At 35.8% G+C, this 14,523-nt stretch overlaps 1 protein-coding gene across 1 annotated transcript in view; it reads right to left on the bottom strand.

The window, feature by feature from the left end:
- Positions 1-14,523, bottom strand: part of LOC150096982 (uncharacterized) — a 203,773-nt gene that overhangs the window by 93,451 nt on the left and 95,799 nt on the right. Inside the window, exon 9 of the mRNA XM_090408360.1 lies at positions 12,603-12,718. Coding sequence (XP_090264486.1) covers positions 12,603-12,718 — 116 coding nt within the window. The remainder of the gene's footprint in view (positions 1-12,602; positions 12,719-14,523) is intronic.

Raw genomic sequence — 14,523 nt, 5'->3', positions numbered from 1 at the left:
ATCTTTTTCATTTTCATAAGTGATCATACATCCTAGGTAGTTAAATGAATTCACCTGTTCTAAGATCTTGTTATCTAATACTATTTTAGTTCTTGCTGGATCTTGTCCTTTAAAGGCATAGTTTTTGATTTTTCCGTTGATATTATCATACCATAATCTTTGGATATCTCATTTAGATTTAAAATAGCTTTCTGTAAGTTATCTTCAGAATTTGTAATTATTATTTGGTCATCTGCAAAGAGGAGAGTTTTAAGTTAACTGTAGGTGAAAGTTTAATTCCTTGATGTAAATTTTTACTCCATTTTATTATTATTTCATTTAAGTAGATATTAAAAAGAGTTGCTGAGAGGGGACATCCCTGTCGGACCCCTTGGTTTATCTCTCTTGTATATGATAGCTCATGATTTAATCTTATTTGAAATTTAATCTTATTTATTATTGAAAGTAAATTTAAAGCAGTTTAAAAACAAAAACCTAACCCTGCAGCCTCAGTGCAAACTCGGAAGAAGACATTGATTGATTCGAATGGCAAAGTTGTCTGTAAGCATAGAAAAATAAGAACCCGATCATGGACACAAGTAAAAAAAAAGTAGTGCTGTAAAATAAGAAAGTATGCCAACAGTTTCCTACTGGCAAATAAGTCAGCACATGCCCTAAAATAATACAGAGAAAATGTAAGAGCTAAGCAATATGTTTGAAAGTAGCTAAACAAAAGTCATGGGAAGATTTCTATAAGTATCCTATCCTGATTTATGCTCAAGAGCAGACCCACACTTCACAGTATAGGCATTTGAAACTGAAATCCTACAGAATAGGATTTCAGGAACCTGAGTTTCTGGGAGAAAAAACTTTCCACTTCCATATGAGATTGGCTAACTCACCATTTCACTGAAAACACTTGATAAAGATTCTTCATGTCACAGACGGGACTCTAGCCTGGGTCTTTCCAATCAAAGGTCTTATCTTAACCAATAGAAGATAAATATCAAGAAAAAGGCAAAATGTTCTGGAAGCTATTGAAAAAGCTTAGAAATGGAGGAAAGAGTACTGGAAAAGGAATCAAATATGATAAAGGTTAAATGAAAAAGTAAAAATAAGAATATCCTAGATGTCTTTAGCAATACTTTGAAAGACTGTTAAATGAAACAAGAAGTGACAGAACCATAGCAAAAATTTTTCAAGATAAATGCAAACAGGAGCATATTTCAATACATGAGGTAGAAAAAGCCGTTAAAAACCTGAAATGTGGAAAGTCAGCGGCAGTAGATGATATTTGACCAGAAATGTTCAAATATGGAAATTTGGAAGTTTTGAGATGGCCACACTGCTTAATTCAGAGAGCCTGGTCAGAAGGTCAAATTCCAGGTGATTGGAGCAGAGCTCTTATAGTTCCCATCTATAAAAAGGGAATAAAACTGAATGTGAGAATTACAGAGGAGTATCTCTAGTAAATGTTCCAGGTAAGATTTATGCAAAGCATATTTGAAAAGAGGTTGAGAAAAATTGTGAAAGAGATGGAGAGAAGAACAAGCTGAATTCACATTACAACAAACATTTGAGAATCATGGGAATATGACATGATCTGTATTTTAGTTTTATATATCTGGAAAAGGTATATGACAAGGTGCCTAAGAAAAAAGCTATTCAAAACACTACAGCTTTATGGGATAAATGGAACATTATACTGGGCAGTACATAGTTTATATTTAAGTTGTAAGTCAGCAGTTAGAACTGAATGAAATACAGGAAGATGGTTTGTTATAAAATTAGGGATAAGATAATGATGCACATATCATCACTCTTATTCATCATCTCTATGGATCACATTATGAAAGAAAGTGGCATTATGCATGATATTAGAATTGGAGATGTCAAACTTAACTCTTTGCTTTATGCAGATGATGTTGTATTCTATACATCTAGTGCAAGTATACAGGACTTTCTAACTAAACTGAATAACGGTTGTAACAAATCTGAGATGAAAATCATGAACATATGCAACCACAACTGAAAATAGGCAGAACCATTGAACATCAACTGCATTCTGAACAGAGAGCCTAGAGAACAAGTAAAATATTTCAGTTATTTAGGCATAGTTTTTAGTGAAGATGGCAAGTTAAATCTGGAAATAGACAACAGAATAAGCAAAGCTAGTATGGTTGGTAGCCAGCTGAATAAATTCTTATGGAATAAGAGAGAAATTAGCCAAACACCAACCTAGCAGTATACATTAGTGTCCAAACCAGTTTTAAGTTATGGATCTGAGAGTTGGGGTAGAAATAAAGCACTCAGATATGACAGAAAGCACTTAGAAATAAAACCACAGATATGAGGTTCTGAGATAAATTAGAGGAGTGAAAAGATGGATTCAATGGCAGAATCATATTAAAAATGAAAGAAGGTAACGTGACATTGTTAGCATCCAAGAATATGTAAGCAGAGATAATAAGCACTCCAATGTTGTCATATCTAACACTTCTGACCATATCAATCCACCTAGATCTTGGTCCTCATTTTTAATATGATTCTGCCATCTGTTGACTATCCTGATTTTTCTCAGATCCATAACTTAACCTGATTTGAAAGATGTCTTGTACACTACTAGTTTAGTACAGTTTAGTACTTTGGCTAATTTTTTTCTTATTTCATATAAATTTATTTAACTAGCTCCCCCACCATATCAACTTGCTTATTCTCTTGTATTTCTTTCATTTCTTCACTAAAAATGCAGCTGAAGTTGTCTATGTTCCTGCCTGTTTGAACAGTTCAGCCTTTTTATTGCTCATTTTCATGTAAATTTGTTATCAATTTAGTTAGAGAATTCAGGAGACTTGTACTGATATTTCTTAGGATACAACATCATCAGTATAAAGCAAAGTGCTGTTTGATATCACTGCTCAGGTTTAATGCTACTTTGTTTTTTAATGCAATCTATATAGATGATGAATAAGAGGGAGATACTATGGTGTGTATCCTTGTCTTATACCTGATTTTACATCAAACCATCTTCTTAAGCTTCCTTTAATTCTAACTGCTGGCTTACAACCTAAACATACACTATGCTGTTCTGAATAATGTTCCATTTACACTATAGTTGTAGTGTTTTGAACAGCTTTTCTCTTGGTACAGTATGAAACCACTGACCTGCTTATAGAAGGCCAGAAGTGGCTTGAAAGAGTTCCTGTTTGGTCATTAGAGCAGAGTTAAAAGACTATGTAAAAATAAATAAATAAATTGCAAATATATATATATATATATAATTGATAAAAATGGAGGGGGAGAAAAATCTTTGGCCCACCCATGGTACTACAAAATGTACTATAGGTTTATAATATTCTTTCATGGGTGGGAACCACACATAAAAACTTGCCACATATCGAAAGAACTCAATAGCATTTTTCTTGACATGATTGGCTAATTTTGCTTATACTGCAGTTTTGTTGTCTTTATCAAACAAGTCATCATTCTGGCCTATACTTTCTACTCTTCATGCAACTGATCATTATCAATATTTATATTGTGTTGTCTTCACAGAGCCACCTTCTTCCAGATTTTGTGCTTAATTCCTTCCTTCCTTCCTTCATTCATTCATTCATTTTACACCTACCTCATTTAGGCTGTTTGCTTTGGAATACATTCAGACACTGCTATTATTAAATATCTCTTGATCAGTGGCCAAGCAGAATCTGTCTCCTTTCCATCAAACTCCTCTTTCTATGTTATAGCACCCAACTGTCTCCTAAGTTTTTCCTAATCACTAACTTTGTAGTTCAATATATATCTCTTCCTCAAAAAAGTTCTCATATAACTGGCTACAACCCAGGAGATCACATCATGGTCATTGTTGCCAACTGGTGGAAGATTTGGCATGCTATTCTCAATCACACACACACACACACACACACACACACACTGATATTATGATCATATCTCTCTTAAGAGGTCAATAAATTCAGCCGCCTTATTCTATCTCCTATCCTGATGCTATCTATTCATTCCAATCAATATTATCATAAATTACCCATAATGATAACCCTTTTCTTGCTTAATAAATTAATTCGCACATAATTTGTTTCTCTTGATCCTCCATATTCCCAAACCTATACCAGTAGCCAACTAAATATCTCATTCCATCAACCTCCACCTTACAAAATACTGTTTCAAAACCACTGCTACTATTCTCTCCTCGATTTTCAACCTTGTGTGAACATAATTTGTCTGCTATCACCAGCAGCATCTCCTCCCTCCTTGCCCCTATTCTCATAATTCAATTTCTATTCCAATCGGGATATCATTCTCATCCAACTATTTTTGTGAATAAACTCAATTTCATCTTCCTTATTTCTCACACTTTTGGCATTCATAAATAATTACAGTAATTCATTTATTGGTCAATAGTCAGTCCTACAACTGCAGGTCCTCTTCTTAAATGTAGAATTCAGAGCAAGAGTATAAATGGAGGCCTACACACCATATGGCTAAATATTTAAAGTTATAACAAGCAAACAAACTATTAAATAATACCTACCTTCATAACAAATATGTGAAAAATATATGTAAAACTATGGTTTTTATATGACTTAAAGTTGGCAAAATATCAAAGATGACTGAATTTTATTACTATCATGCATGACTAGGTGGTCTATTGATGGCTGGCAATGTTTAGATGAGTAATCAAATAAAGATATACATAATTCATAAATTATTATATATTCATTCCATAAAATTTATTTTTCTTGTCTTCATTTCAGCAAAATCACTAATGATGTATTATAATTGAGATGTCACATAACATATTTATCTATGATCTATTAAAAGGCAAAATACAAATTATAATTAATGAATCGCGAGTGACAGAAGCAGCCATTCCTATGATGTGGAGCATCCCATCAGTCACACAGCTGTTGCAACTCACATGAATGAGTGGCTGGCAGAATTAGGTGAATTCAGACATTCCAGTTTTCATTTCTATATTCCGTACAAATTCAAGTGAAATTCACTTGATCATAAATGTCAAGAAGCTTGAGATTTCTCCCAATCACCACAACTGATAAAATACATTTAGAAACCTCCAACATTTTAAATTTAAATAATACGAAATCAATAACTAGCAACCTAACCAAATCTGAAATGGCAGCTGTGAGATCATTAAAATCAAATCCGGACATCGTAATCACTACAATTGATAAAGGCAATGCCACTTATTTTAAACAGAACAACAAATTTTGAAAAAATGAATCAATTAGTCTCAGACAACAGCACCTATCAACTTGTTAACTATAACCCAACTAATTGGATAAAAAAGGAAATGGAAAAAAAATTATTTAAATCAGTCATTTCTTGGCCCGAAGATAAGTTAAAAAACTATTTCTACACTACACTCATTCCCCAAGAATTTACAGTTTTACCCAAGATTCAAAATAGAACATACTACTCCAGCCGATAATTGAAAGTATAGACAGCCCCAATTATCATCTAGCCAAGAAACTAGCGTCGACACTCAAGTAGTTGGTAGGTCATTCCCCTCTCCTATATTAAAAATATGCGACACTTTGTAAACAAAATTAAAGACATCACACTGGAAAAAAAGTGATTTATTAGGCAGTTTTGATGTGACTCTGCCCTCTTCACAAATGCCCCCAATCAATGACACAATTCTTCTTTTACAGGACAAATCCCCTCAAGATACCAGAGCACTCTTTGCACATGTACTACATTCTGGCTATTTTGTGTGATGAAACACTTTCTACCTAAAAAAGGAACAGCCATGGGCTCACCATTATCCTTCCAATTGCTAACTTTTATATGGAAGCTATTGAGCAACGTGATCTAGATTCCTCTAATTTAAAACCCAAAGTCTGGCCTAGATACGTTGATGATGTTTTGCTATCTGGTTCCCATGGCTGCCAGATATTAGACACTTTCCTCAGCCACCTAAATAAACAAATAACACAAATGCATACAATTCACAATTGAGATTGAAAGTCAGAACACATCTCCATTTCTAGATACACTTGTCACACATCTTCCTTCTGCCAATCATTCCTTCACTATTTACCAGAGGCCTATACATACTGGCCAATATATATACACAAACTCCTACAACCACCCAACACAAACTAGATGTCATTAACACACTAAAAAATAAGGCTTTAAAGATTTCCTCCAATGAACAAGAGCACTTAAAGATGAATTAAAAGTTATCAGCAATACCTTCCTTAAAAAATGGCTACAGCCAAAATACTATCAACAAAATTCTTCACAAGACCTCACCAAAAATAAATAAATAAATAAATAAACTAGACTACAATAACACTGTAACTATTCCATACATTAAAGGGATATCAGATAAAATAAACAGAATGAAACAGAAATACAACCTTAATGCCACTTTTAAACCTCCTGCAAAATTAAAAGAACTTACTCAACTCATCCAATGATCCACTTCATCAGCTGACCCACCCTAGAGTATACCATATTCAATGCACTGTAATTTGTCCTCTATAGGTGAAACAGGATGCACAATTCCTATCCTAAAAAAGGAACATAAATGGCACATTAAATTTAATAACTATGGTAAATTCGTTCTTTCTGATGCTCTAAATACTTTACATAGAATCGACTGGAAAGGAACTTGTTTACATCACATGAAAATGTGGTATGAATGTATATTTCACGAGGCCTGTGAAATTCTTATCAACCACTCTAATATTAACAATAATGATGGTCTAAAAATCACAAGAATATGGAAGGCATATATTCTACCCACATAACCTTTCTGTGTAAGAGTTGATTATAAATAGGACTGTACATAATCCAGGATCTTAACTTTAATATAACAACTCTCATGTTAAATTAGGACACCACTTTTGCTGTAATAAAACTATCTATATGAAATTGTTCTCTGATGATGTTATAAATAGAATATAGCTTTGATGTAGTTATTTTATTTAATTTTAATTTTATTTATTTTCACTAGAGGTCAGGCCAGCATAATAACCATTGATCAAATCATCCTCTCTTTGGCATACTGTTTAACCCCTTAACGTACCAATTAAAAATCAGAAAGCAGTCGTTTTTCTGCCAATTTTCTGGGCGAGTTTTGGGCAGGGTAATTTGCTGGATCAAATTCATCATTATTTTTCAAATAATGATGAATTTGTGCAAATGTAAATGAAATAGCCGATATACGCCGTTAGCAACATTTCTTGGCTGAAAGGAAATAGGCACAAGATTGTCTAGCGTCTATATTCGGTTGTATTTATATGTGAAACCAAAATTCAAAATCAATTTTGGTGCAATAAACAAAAGACGTGTCACAGATGTCTTTGTACGTTAAGGTGTTAAAATGAAATATAGCTTGTCTCTGTATATATATGTGTGTGTGTGTACTCCAGATGATGGCTTTAATACGAAGGTTGAAACATCAGGAAATTAAAGTAATTATTTCTAACACAGTTGTAGTCTCCATAATTTGTCAGAAATGAGTAACAATTATTTTATGTGATTTGATTCTGGATATTTAATTTTTGCCTCTTATTTAATGAATTTATTTTTATTATTTTTGGATGTGTGTGTGCGTTTGTGATATGTAGGCCCAGGGAAGGGACCCCCTGTCTGAGTGTAAAGATGGCACTGCTTGATTTTATGCAAATAGGCAATTAACAGGAAATGAAAAGGTATCCTGTTTCTTGTTGTTTATATTATGTTATTTCTGGGTTACTGAGAAGGCGAGATCAGTGTCGGACGCATCCACAGTGGAAGAGAAGATAAGTTCTCATTATTTAGTATAGTTAAAAAAAGTTTATACTTATAGTATCAAGTAAGTAAATTAGCTTACAGTAGAGCATATAACATAGTATTTAACATTTAGTTGTAGTGGTATTTAGCGTTTAATTGTAGTAGTTCCTCAGCACAATTTGAATGATGGCGGGCTGCCACAGCTTCAGTTACAAATGCATTTCACCAAGTCTTCCCCCATTCAAGGACTCTATTTTGCGTAACATAATAAAGGATTTTGCGGTATGTGGGACTTGTGGATGCATCCCAGCAGATGGATATGTGGTGAGTGAAAAAAGGGGGGAGAAGTGCGTATATGCGTAAAATGTAGGCAATGGGAGGAATTCAGCGAGTTAGATGTTATAATATCCAACTTCATTGCATCATGAGCGTAAGATTTTTGAGAGACGAGTAGTATGATAGGCAAGAATAGCGAGCAAAATATGAATGAAAAAATAAGAATGGAGAGAGTGGACGGCTGAACGATTGTGAAGTTTTTGGAGATGGTCATGATTGGGAGGATGAATGGCGACTAAGATTGGCTAACTTGCAGAGAGAGAGAGAGAGATAGAGAGATAGATGAGCTGAAAGAGATGTGGAATATCTTGGGAATGAGATGAGATTAGGCAAATGGAAGAGATGAATGCAAGGTGAATCAGAGTAGGAGTGAGAGAGTTATGGGAATGATAGAAGAGTAGAGAATAGGAGCAGTAGAAGAGAGAGGGAATGAGAGAGAGTTATGGGAATGATAGAAGAGGAGAGAATGGAAACAGTCAGAGAGAGAGAGAGAGAGAGAGAATGCGAGGGAGTGCTGAAAACAAGGATAGAGTGATGCCAGGACATCAGGTAAGTAGGGGAACAGAGTGAAAGAGATAGAGGAGAGAGAGAGAGAGAGAGAGAGAGAGCGAGGAATGCAGGTGAGGTATCAAGGAAAAGAGTGGTAAGAGCTGTGATGTATGAAGACTCGATGATCTGTGGTGTGCAAGATAGGATGCCAGAGGAGTGTTTGCCTGGAGGAATGATAGTGTGTGGCTATGGCAATTAAGCGGGGTGAAAGTGGATGAGATGATTGTGGTGGTGGGCATGAATGATTTGAGAGGCAATGTAAATGAGGTGGCGAGATTGAGGTTGTACAAAAGAAAACGCAGAGAGGAAAGATTGTGTGTGTTGCCCAGGTATGATAGTGATGAACTGACCAGAAGATCAGTAATAATGAATAGCTTAATAGCCAGAATGTGTCAGAAAAGAGGATTGGAATATGTGGATGCTTGGAGGGCATTTGAGGACAGAAAGGAACTGTATGTGAGAGACTGCTTGCATTTGAATGAGGAAGGACATAGGCATCTGGAGAGGTTGCTGTTTTCTGAACAAGTCGGTTTGTCAATGCAGGGAAGCTAGAATTCCCAGGGTGGTAGCAGGGGGTGGCCTCTTGTGGGAATGGGTGCTTGGGGGAAGGGGGATAACATCAGGTAACACTGAGTCCAGTGGGGTCTGGAGGGGATAGTGATAGGTATAGAAGCAGTGACATTTTTATGCTTTATATTAATGCCAGGAGTATCCAGAATAAAGGAGATGAATTGGTGGCACTGATAGCATCAACCTGGCCAAAGATTATTGGGATCTCTGAGATGTGGTTGATGGAAGATGATATAATAACAGGAATAGAAGTAGCAGGGTACAGCATTTTTCGGCAGGATAGGAAGGGAAAACGCAGTGGTGGAGTACTGCTTATGATAAGTGATGAGTTGCGTCCTGTAAGAGTAGAGGCCTTGGAAAGCAGTAACACTAATGGTTTTGAAAGCATATGGTGTGAAGTAGAGGTGGGCAAGACAGAATATTTAGTGGGGGTGTTGCTACAAGGCAAGGAGCACAGAGGATGGGGAGCAGGAGATGTTCAGGCAGTTGAGCTTGGCAAGTGCAAGAAGAATGATTGTTATGGGAGATTTTAACTACAGCAGTATAAGCTGGGAAGAGGAAAATGCACATAGTAATAAGGGAATGTAATTTCTACAATTCTTTAGGGACAAATGTCTTAGGCATCATGTAATAGAGGGAACAAGAGGTTTAAGGATTAGGTCATAGCATCAAGAAGAGCTAATAATAACTGAGATGACATCTCTCCCCCAGTTGGAGAGAGTGACCATGTGGTTTTGACTTGGAAGATGAAAAGACATGCAGGAGTATCAAAGCAAAGAGAATGTAAGTGGAATTATAAGGCAGGTGATTATGACAGTCTTAGATATCAACTTGGGACAGTTCTATGGGTGGGGGGATTGGAAGGGCGAAATATCATTAGTGTTTGGGAAATTATGAAGGAATATTTGTTAGCGGCAATAGTAAGCTGTATTCCACACAATTTGGTGTAAACTGGATGACAAAAAATATCAAACTGGAACTGCAGGTGAAAAAGAGATGGAAGAGATATAAGGAGAGCAGATGTATGAAGAATATAAGACTCAGGCCAGGAGAGTGACTAGTATATAGTGCGGAAGGCAAAACTGGAATATGAGAAGAGATTACCATTAAGATCCAAAGAAAATCTTAGGGAATTTTTTAGTTATGTGGCCAGTAGGATGAGAAATGATTGTGGAAGAATGACATTGTGGGATAAAAATGGGAATAGAGTGAATGATGCTGAGGACATAGTGGAGTTGTTCAATGAATACTGTATTGGAGTATTTCATCCTGGAGAAATAGGTTTTAATACTAGAGGGATAGGGCAGGTTCGAAGTTTAGAGGTGCAAAAAGAGAGTGTGTTCGAAATATTGAGTACTCTGGATGTCAGTAAAGCTGTGAGACTGGATGGTATTTCACCACAGGTTTTGAGAGAATGTGCTAAAGAACTGACAGCTCTATTGACCTAGCTTTTCATTGAAAGTCTGGCTACGGGAAAGGTACCCAGGGAATGGAAGTTAGTGCCATTGCATAAGGGCGGTAACAGACTGGAAGTGTCTAATTATAGGCCAGTTTGTGTGTTATCAGTGGTTGTTAAGGTCTTGGAGAAATTAGTGAGGGACCATATACAATGTTGGGCAATTTTATCTGTGAGAATCAACATAGATTTGTTAAGGGGTGCTCTTGCTTAGTAATATGATTGCCTTTTATAATAAAGTGACAAGAGCAGTTGATGAGGGAAAGGCATATACTGCCATATTTTTGGATTTTGCAAAGGCATTTGACAGGGTGCCAATGATAAGCTGATACTTAAGTTGCAGCACATGGGTTTAGATGTCAGGTTAGTCAACTGGATTTAGGATTGGCTGTCTGATAGGTACCAGAGATTTGTGTATGGTGGGGCAATATCAAGGAGGCAGAAGGTTACAAGTGGGGTTTCACAGGACTCAGTACTGGGACCTGTATTGTTTAACCTTTACATCAATGAATTTCAGTTGTTTGCAGATGATGTGAAGCTGGGAAGGGTTATTAGTAATAGTGCAGATGTGGCAGTCCTGCAAGAGGAGCTGAATAAACTAGACAGATGGGCAAATGAATGGGGTACTAGTTTAATGCAGCAAAATGTAAAGTCTTGAAGTTTGGGATATGTTGATGAGAGGCTGCATAGTCAATTGGAGAAGCTGTACTGGAGGAAGTAGGGGAGACAAGAGATCTGGGGGGTGATGATTGATAGAAAACTGAAATTCAGGGAGCATATTGCAAAAGTGGTGAAGGTCAGTAGTGCACTCAGGATTTAATCTTGGGGGAGGCGAGTTGAGTAGATGATTTGAGAATATCTACTACGCATCACATACAACCTATGAGCATCTGCAATGATCGCTAATTCATAAGTAGTATAGAAACAGAAGGCACGACACAACATAAATTTAAAAAAAAATGAATTTTAATTAGGAAAAGATTTTTGGAAAAATTTTAGTGTTTTTTTTTCCCTTTTTCTTTGGGGGCAGGATCCCTTGCCCCCCCTGGGTGAAGCACTGGTGAAGGTAACCCAGAGGACTGCTGCAATACTGAAAAGGATGCTGACCAGCAGAGATAAAAGAGTTATCATTCTGTCATATACGACCTGATCAGACCACACTTAGGCTACTGTTCTCTAATTTGGTCTCAAGGATTTGAAGGGGATAAATTAACTGTGCAAAAGGTACAGAGGCAGATAACAAAGATGATTTCAGGATCGTACAATGTTAGTTATGAAGATCGGCTGAGGGAATGTGAAGCAGAGTTTGGTGGATAGAAAAAGGAGAGGTGACATGATCAAGACTTTTAAACTGTTGAGCGGCAGTTACAGGATTGACACTGGGGAGTTCTTTCACTTGGTGGAATAGCAGGAAGGAGGAAGTTATGAAAGGAAGCTGCGAGCGAGAGGGTGAGGAGTGGTTTCTTTGCGTGGTGGGTGGTTGAACCGTGTGATAGAGTGGTGAGAGCAAGAACAGTCAATGGGTTCAAGGAGTGATATGACAGACTTTGTGTTTCCTAGGAAGGACCTCCCACGATGAGTCTCTTGACTCCATGGAGGCCTGAATAATGAAAATAATAATAACAATAATAGCATGTCAGTTTTACAAAATTTAATTGGTAAAAACAATTGGCTTTTTCATCAGAAAGAGTTAAGGAAGGAAGCAATAAAATTCAATCTAACTGCACAGGAACACAGAATTTTTATATACTACATATATTGTAATATATTTTCCTGTATAGTGTCAGACTGAATTCTGGGAAAGTGAAATTTTAGAGGTCGTTGCCGTACAAGTCGACACTGAAGAATTGTTATCAGTTCTGTCAGATAAATGGCAGATGTTGTCCCATATATATGCAAATACATATTCAAAATGTCTTGTGCAAAAAGAAATACAACAATACACACATACCTTTCTTTTCATGTTGATGTTTATTATAAGTTAACCTCTCTTCCAAATATTCACACTGTTTTTTCAAAGTTACATTTTCTTGCAAAATGTGTATTGTTTTTTGCACTTTGGTCTCCCTACACAAGAAAAAAATAAAATAAACTTATTATTTCTGGGATCTTCATTTCTAAAAAATTACAATACACTATCAGAAGCACAGCAATCAACTTGAAAGTTCCAATTCAGAAATTTTGCATCTTTGTTGACTGATTACTAGTTTATTAGAATGAGTTTAATGATGTACAATAGTTGTTTAGAATAAGTAAATTATATTATTTATGCATATTCCTTACAACCTAATTGACAAGCTTAGGTGTTGGATGTTATTCATAACTTATTTTAATGATATTACAATGCCAAACAAACTACATTATAAAAAGATGTTTATTAACTGGCTTATATTTTGTCGGATTTCACACCAGCATCTTCAGAGTAAACAACCTGCTACAGTTTATATATGACAATGAGTAAGTGAAACAATTCAAATTGAAATGGACAAAGATCTAAAGTCCTAATTTGGCACCCTCTAATGCTGTACAAAAAAAGAAAAAGTATTACAGTTGTGTAGGAGTTGATCTTGGGATAGCAGTCATCCATTTTTGGCATATGCTGGGGGAATGTTTCATAGTCATTGCTGACTCTAAAAATAATCTTTCTAACCTGTAACAACTTCTATTAATACATTGGTTTTCTTTCATCTAATCCTGTACAAAGGGGTATCCAAAGCATGGTCTACCATTTCAGACTTGTCATAATAATGGTAGCAAATGTATTTCTAAGTTCTTCAAAGCAAATGTTAATAGATCTTCCTGTCTGTTTACAGTAGGCTAAGTCACAGTCAAAGGTAACTTTATACACTCCAGGATATGCTAGGGTAGTGGTTCTTAACCTGGGGGTGCGAGAGAAGTTTCTAAATTTTGACCCAGATTCGATGGATGACAGCTATTTAATAAAAGATAATCTTATTGAAATACAAGCCAATGTACGCATTCAAATGGAATTTGAAAAACTGGACTTAGAACAATTCTAATGTGCACAGTCAGAACCTTATCCATAGCTGGCAAAAGCAGCATTGCAGACACTTTTACCATTTGCCACCACCTACCTGTGTGAAATGGAATCTTCATCACTTTTGCACATAAAAACAAAAGCCAGAAATCGCTTAAATGCAAGTGATGACTTACACATGGCTCTTTCAAAAAAGAGCCTTGCTTCAAAAGTATTATTATGAATAAACAACAACAACATAGCCATTAAAAACTGAGATATTGTTTTGTATGTATATGTAAATGTATGTGTTTATTTTTCAATAAATCAATTATCTTGCAATAGATGTAATTTCCTAAATAAAGAAATAGAAACACATTTTTCAAGGGGGTGTGAGAACTTATTTTTAGATTCAAGGGGGTGCCAATCACTAAAAAGGTTAAGACCCACTGTGCTAGAGGATGGAGTCTGTCCTAAGGAGAGTGAATCGAAGTTTCTAATTGACATGTGGTTTGAATATGGTGTGAAGGTTATATTTTATTAGTACTTCGGCCATCTTTTCAGATATATGGAATAGCTACTGTGTTTTGTTCTTGTGCATTTGGAGGAGGGAGAAGTAAGAGGGCCATGTAGTATTTTATCTATTTTATAGGAGCTGTAACCATTGGCCAAGAAAGTATGGCAAAGATAGCTGACCTGTGGAAAGAGTTCCATCATAGAACAAATAACCCTAGAGATATTTCTAGGATTATTTCTGTAGTACGTGATTTTAGAATTCCATACTGTTGGGCTCGATGATGAAGTAATTGTTTATGTAGGTATCTTCTGAATGTGTGTGTGTGTATATATTGGCTTTCTATAAATGGAAAAAGATAGTGAACTATATGAAAGGCAA

Source organism: Typopeltis vanoorti, chromosome 18 (genome assembly GCF_054136105.1).
Source record: "Typopeltis vanoorti isolate ZY-2024b chromosome 18, IOZ_Tvanoo_1.0, whole genome shotgun sequence".
Classification (NCBI taxonomy): Eukaryota; Metazoa; Arthropoda; class Arachnida; order Uropygi; family Thelyphonidae; genus Typopeltis; species Typopeltis vanoorti.
The sequence above is the reverse complement of the archived record's forward strand: the minus strand, read 5'-3'. Positions and strand labels throughout refer to the sequence as shown.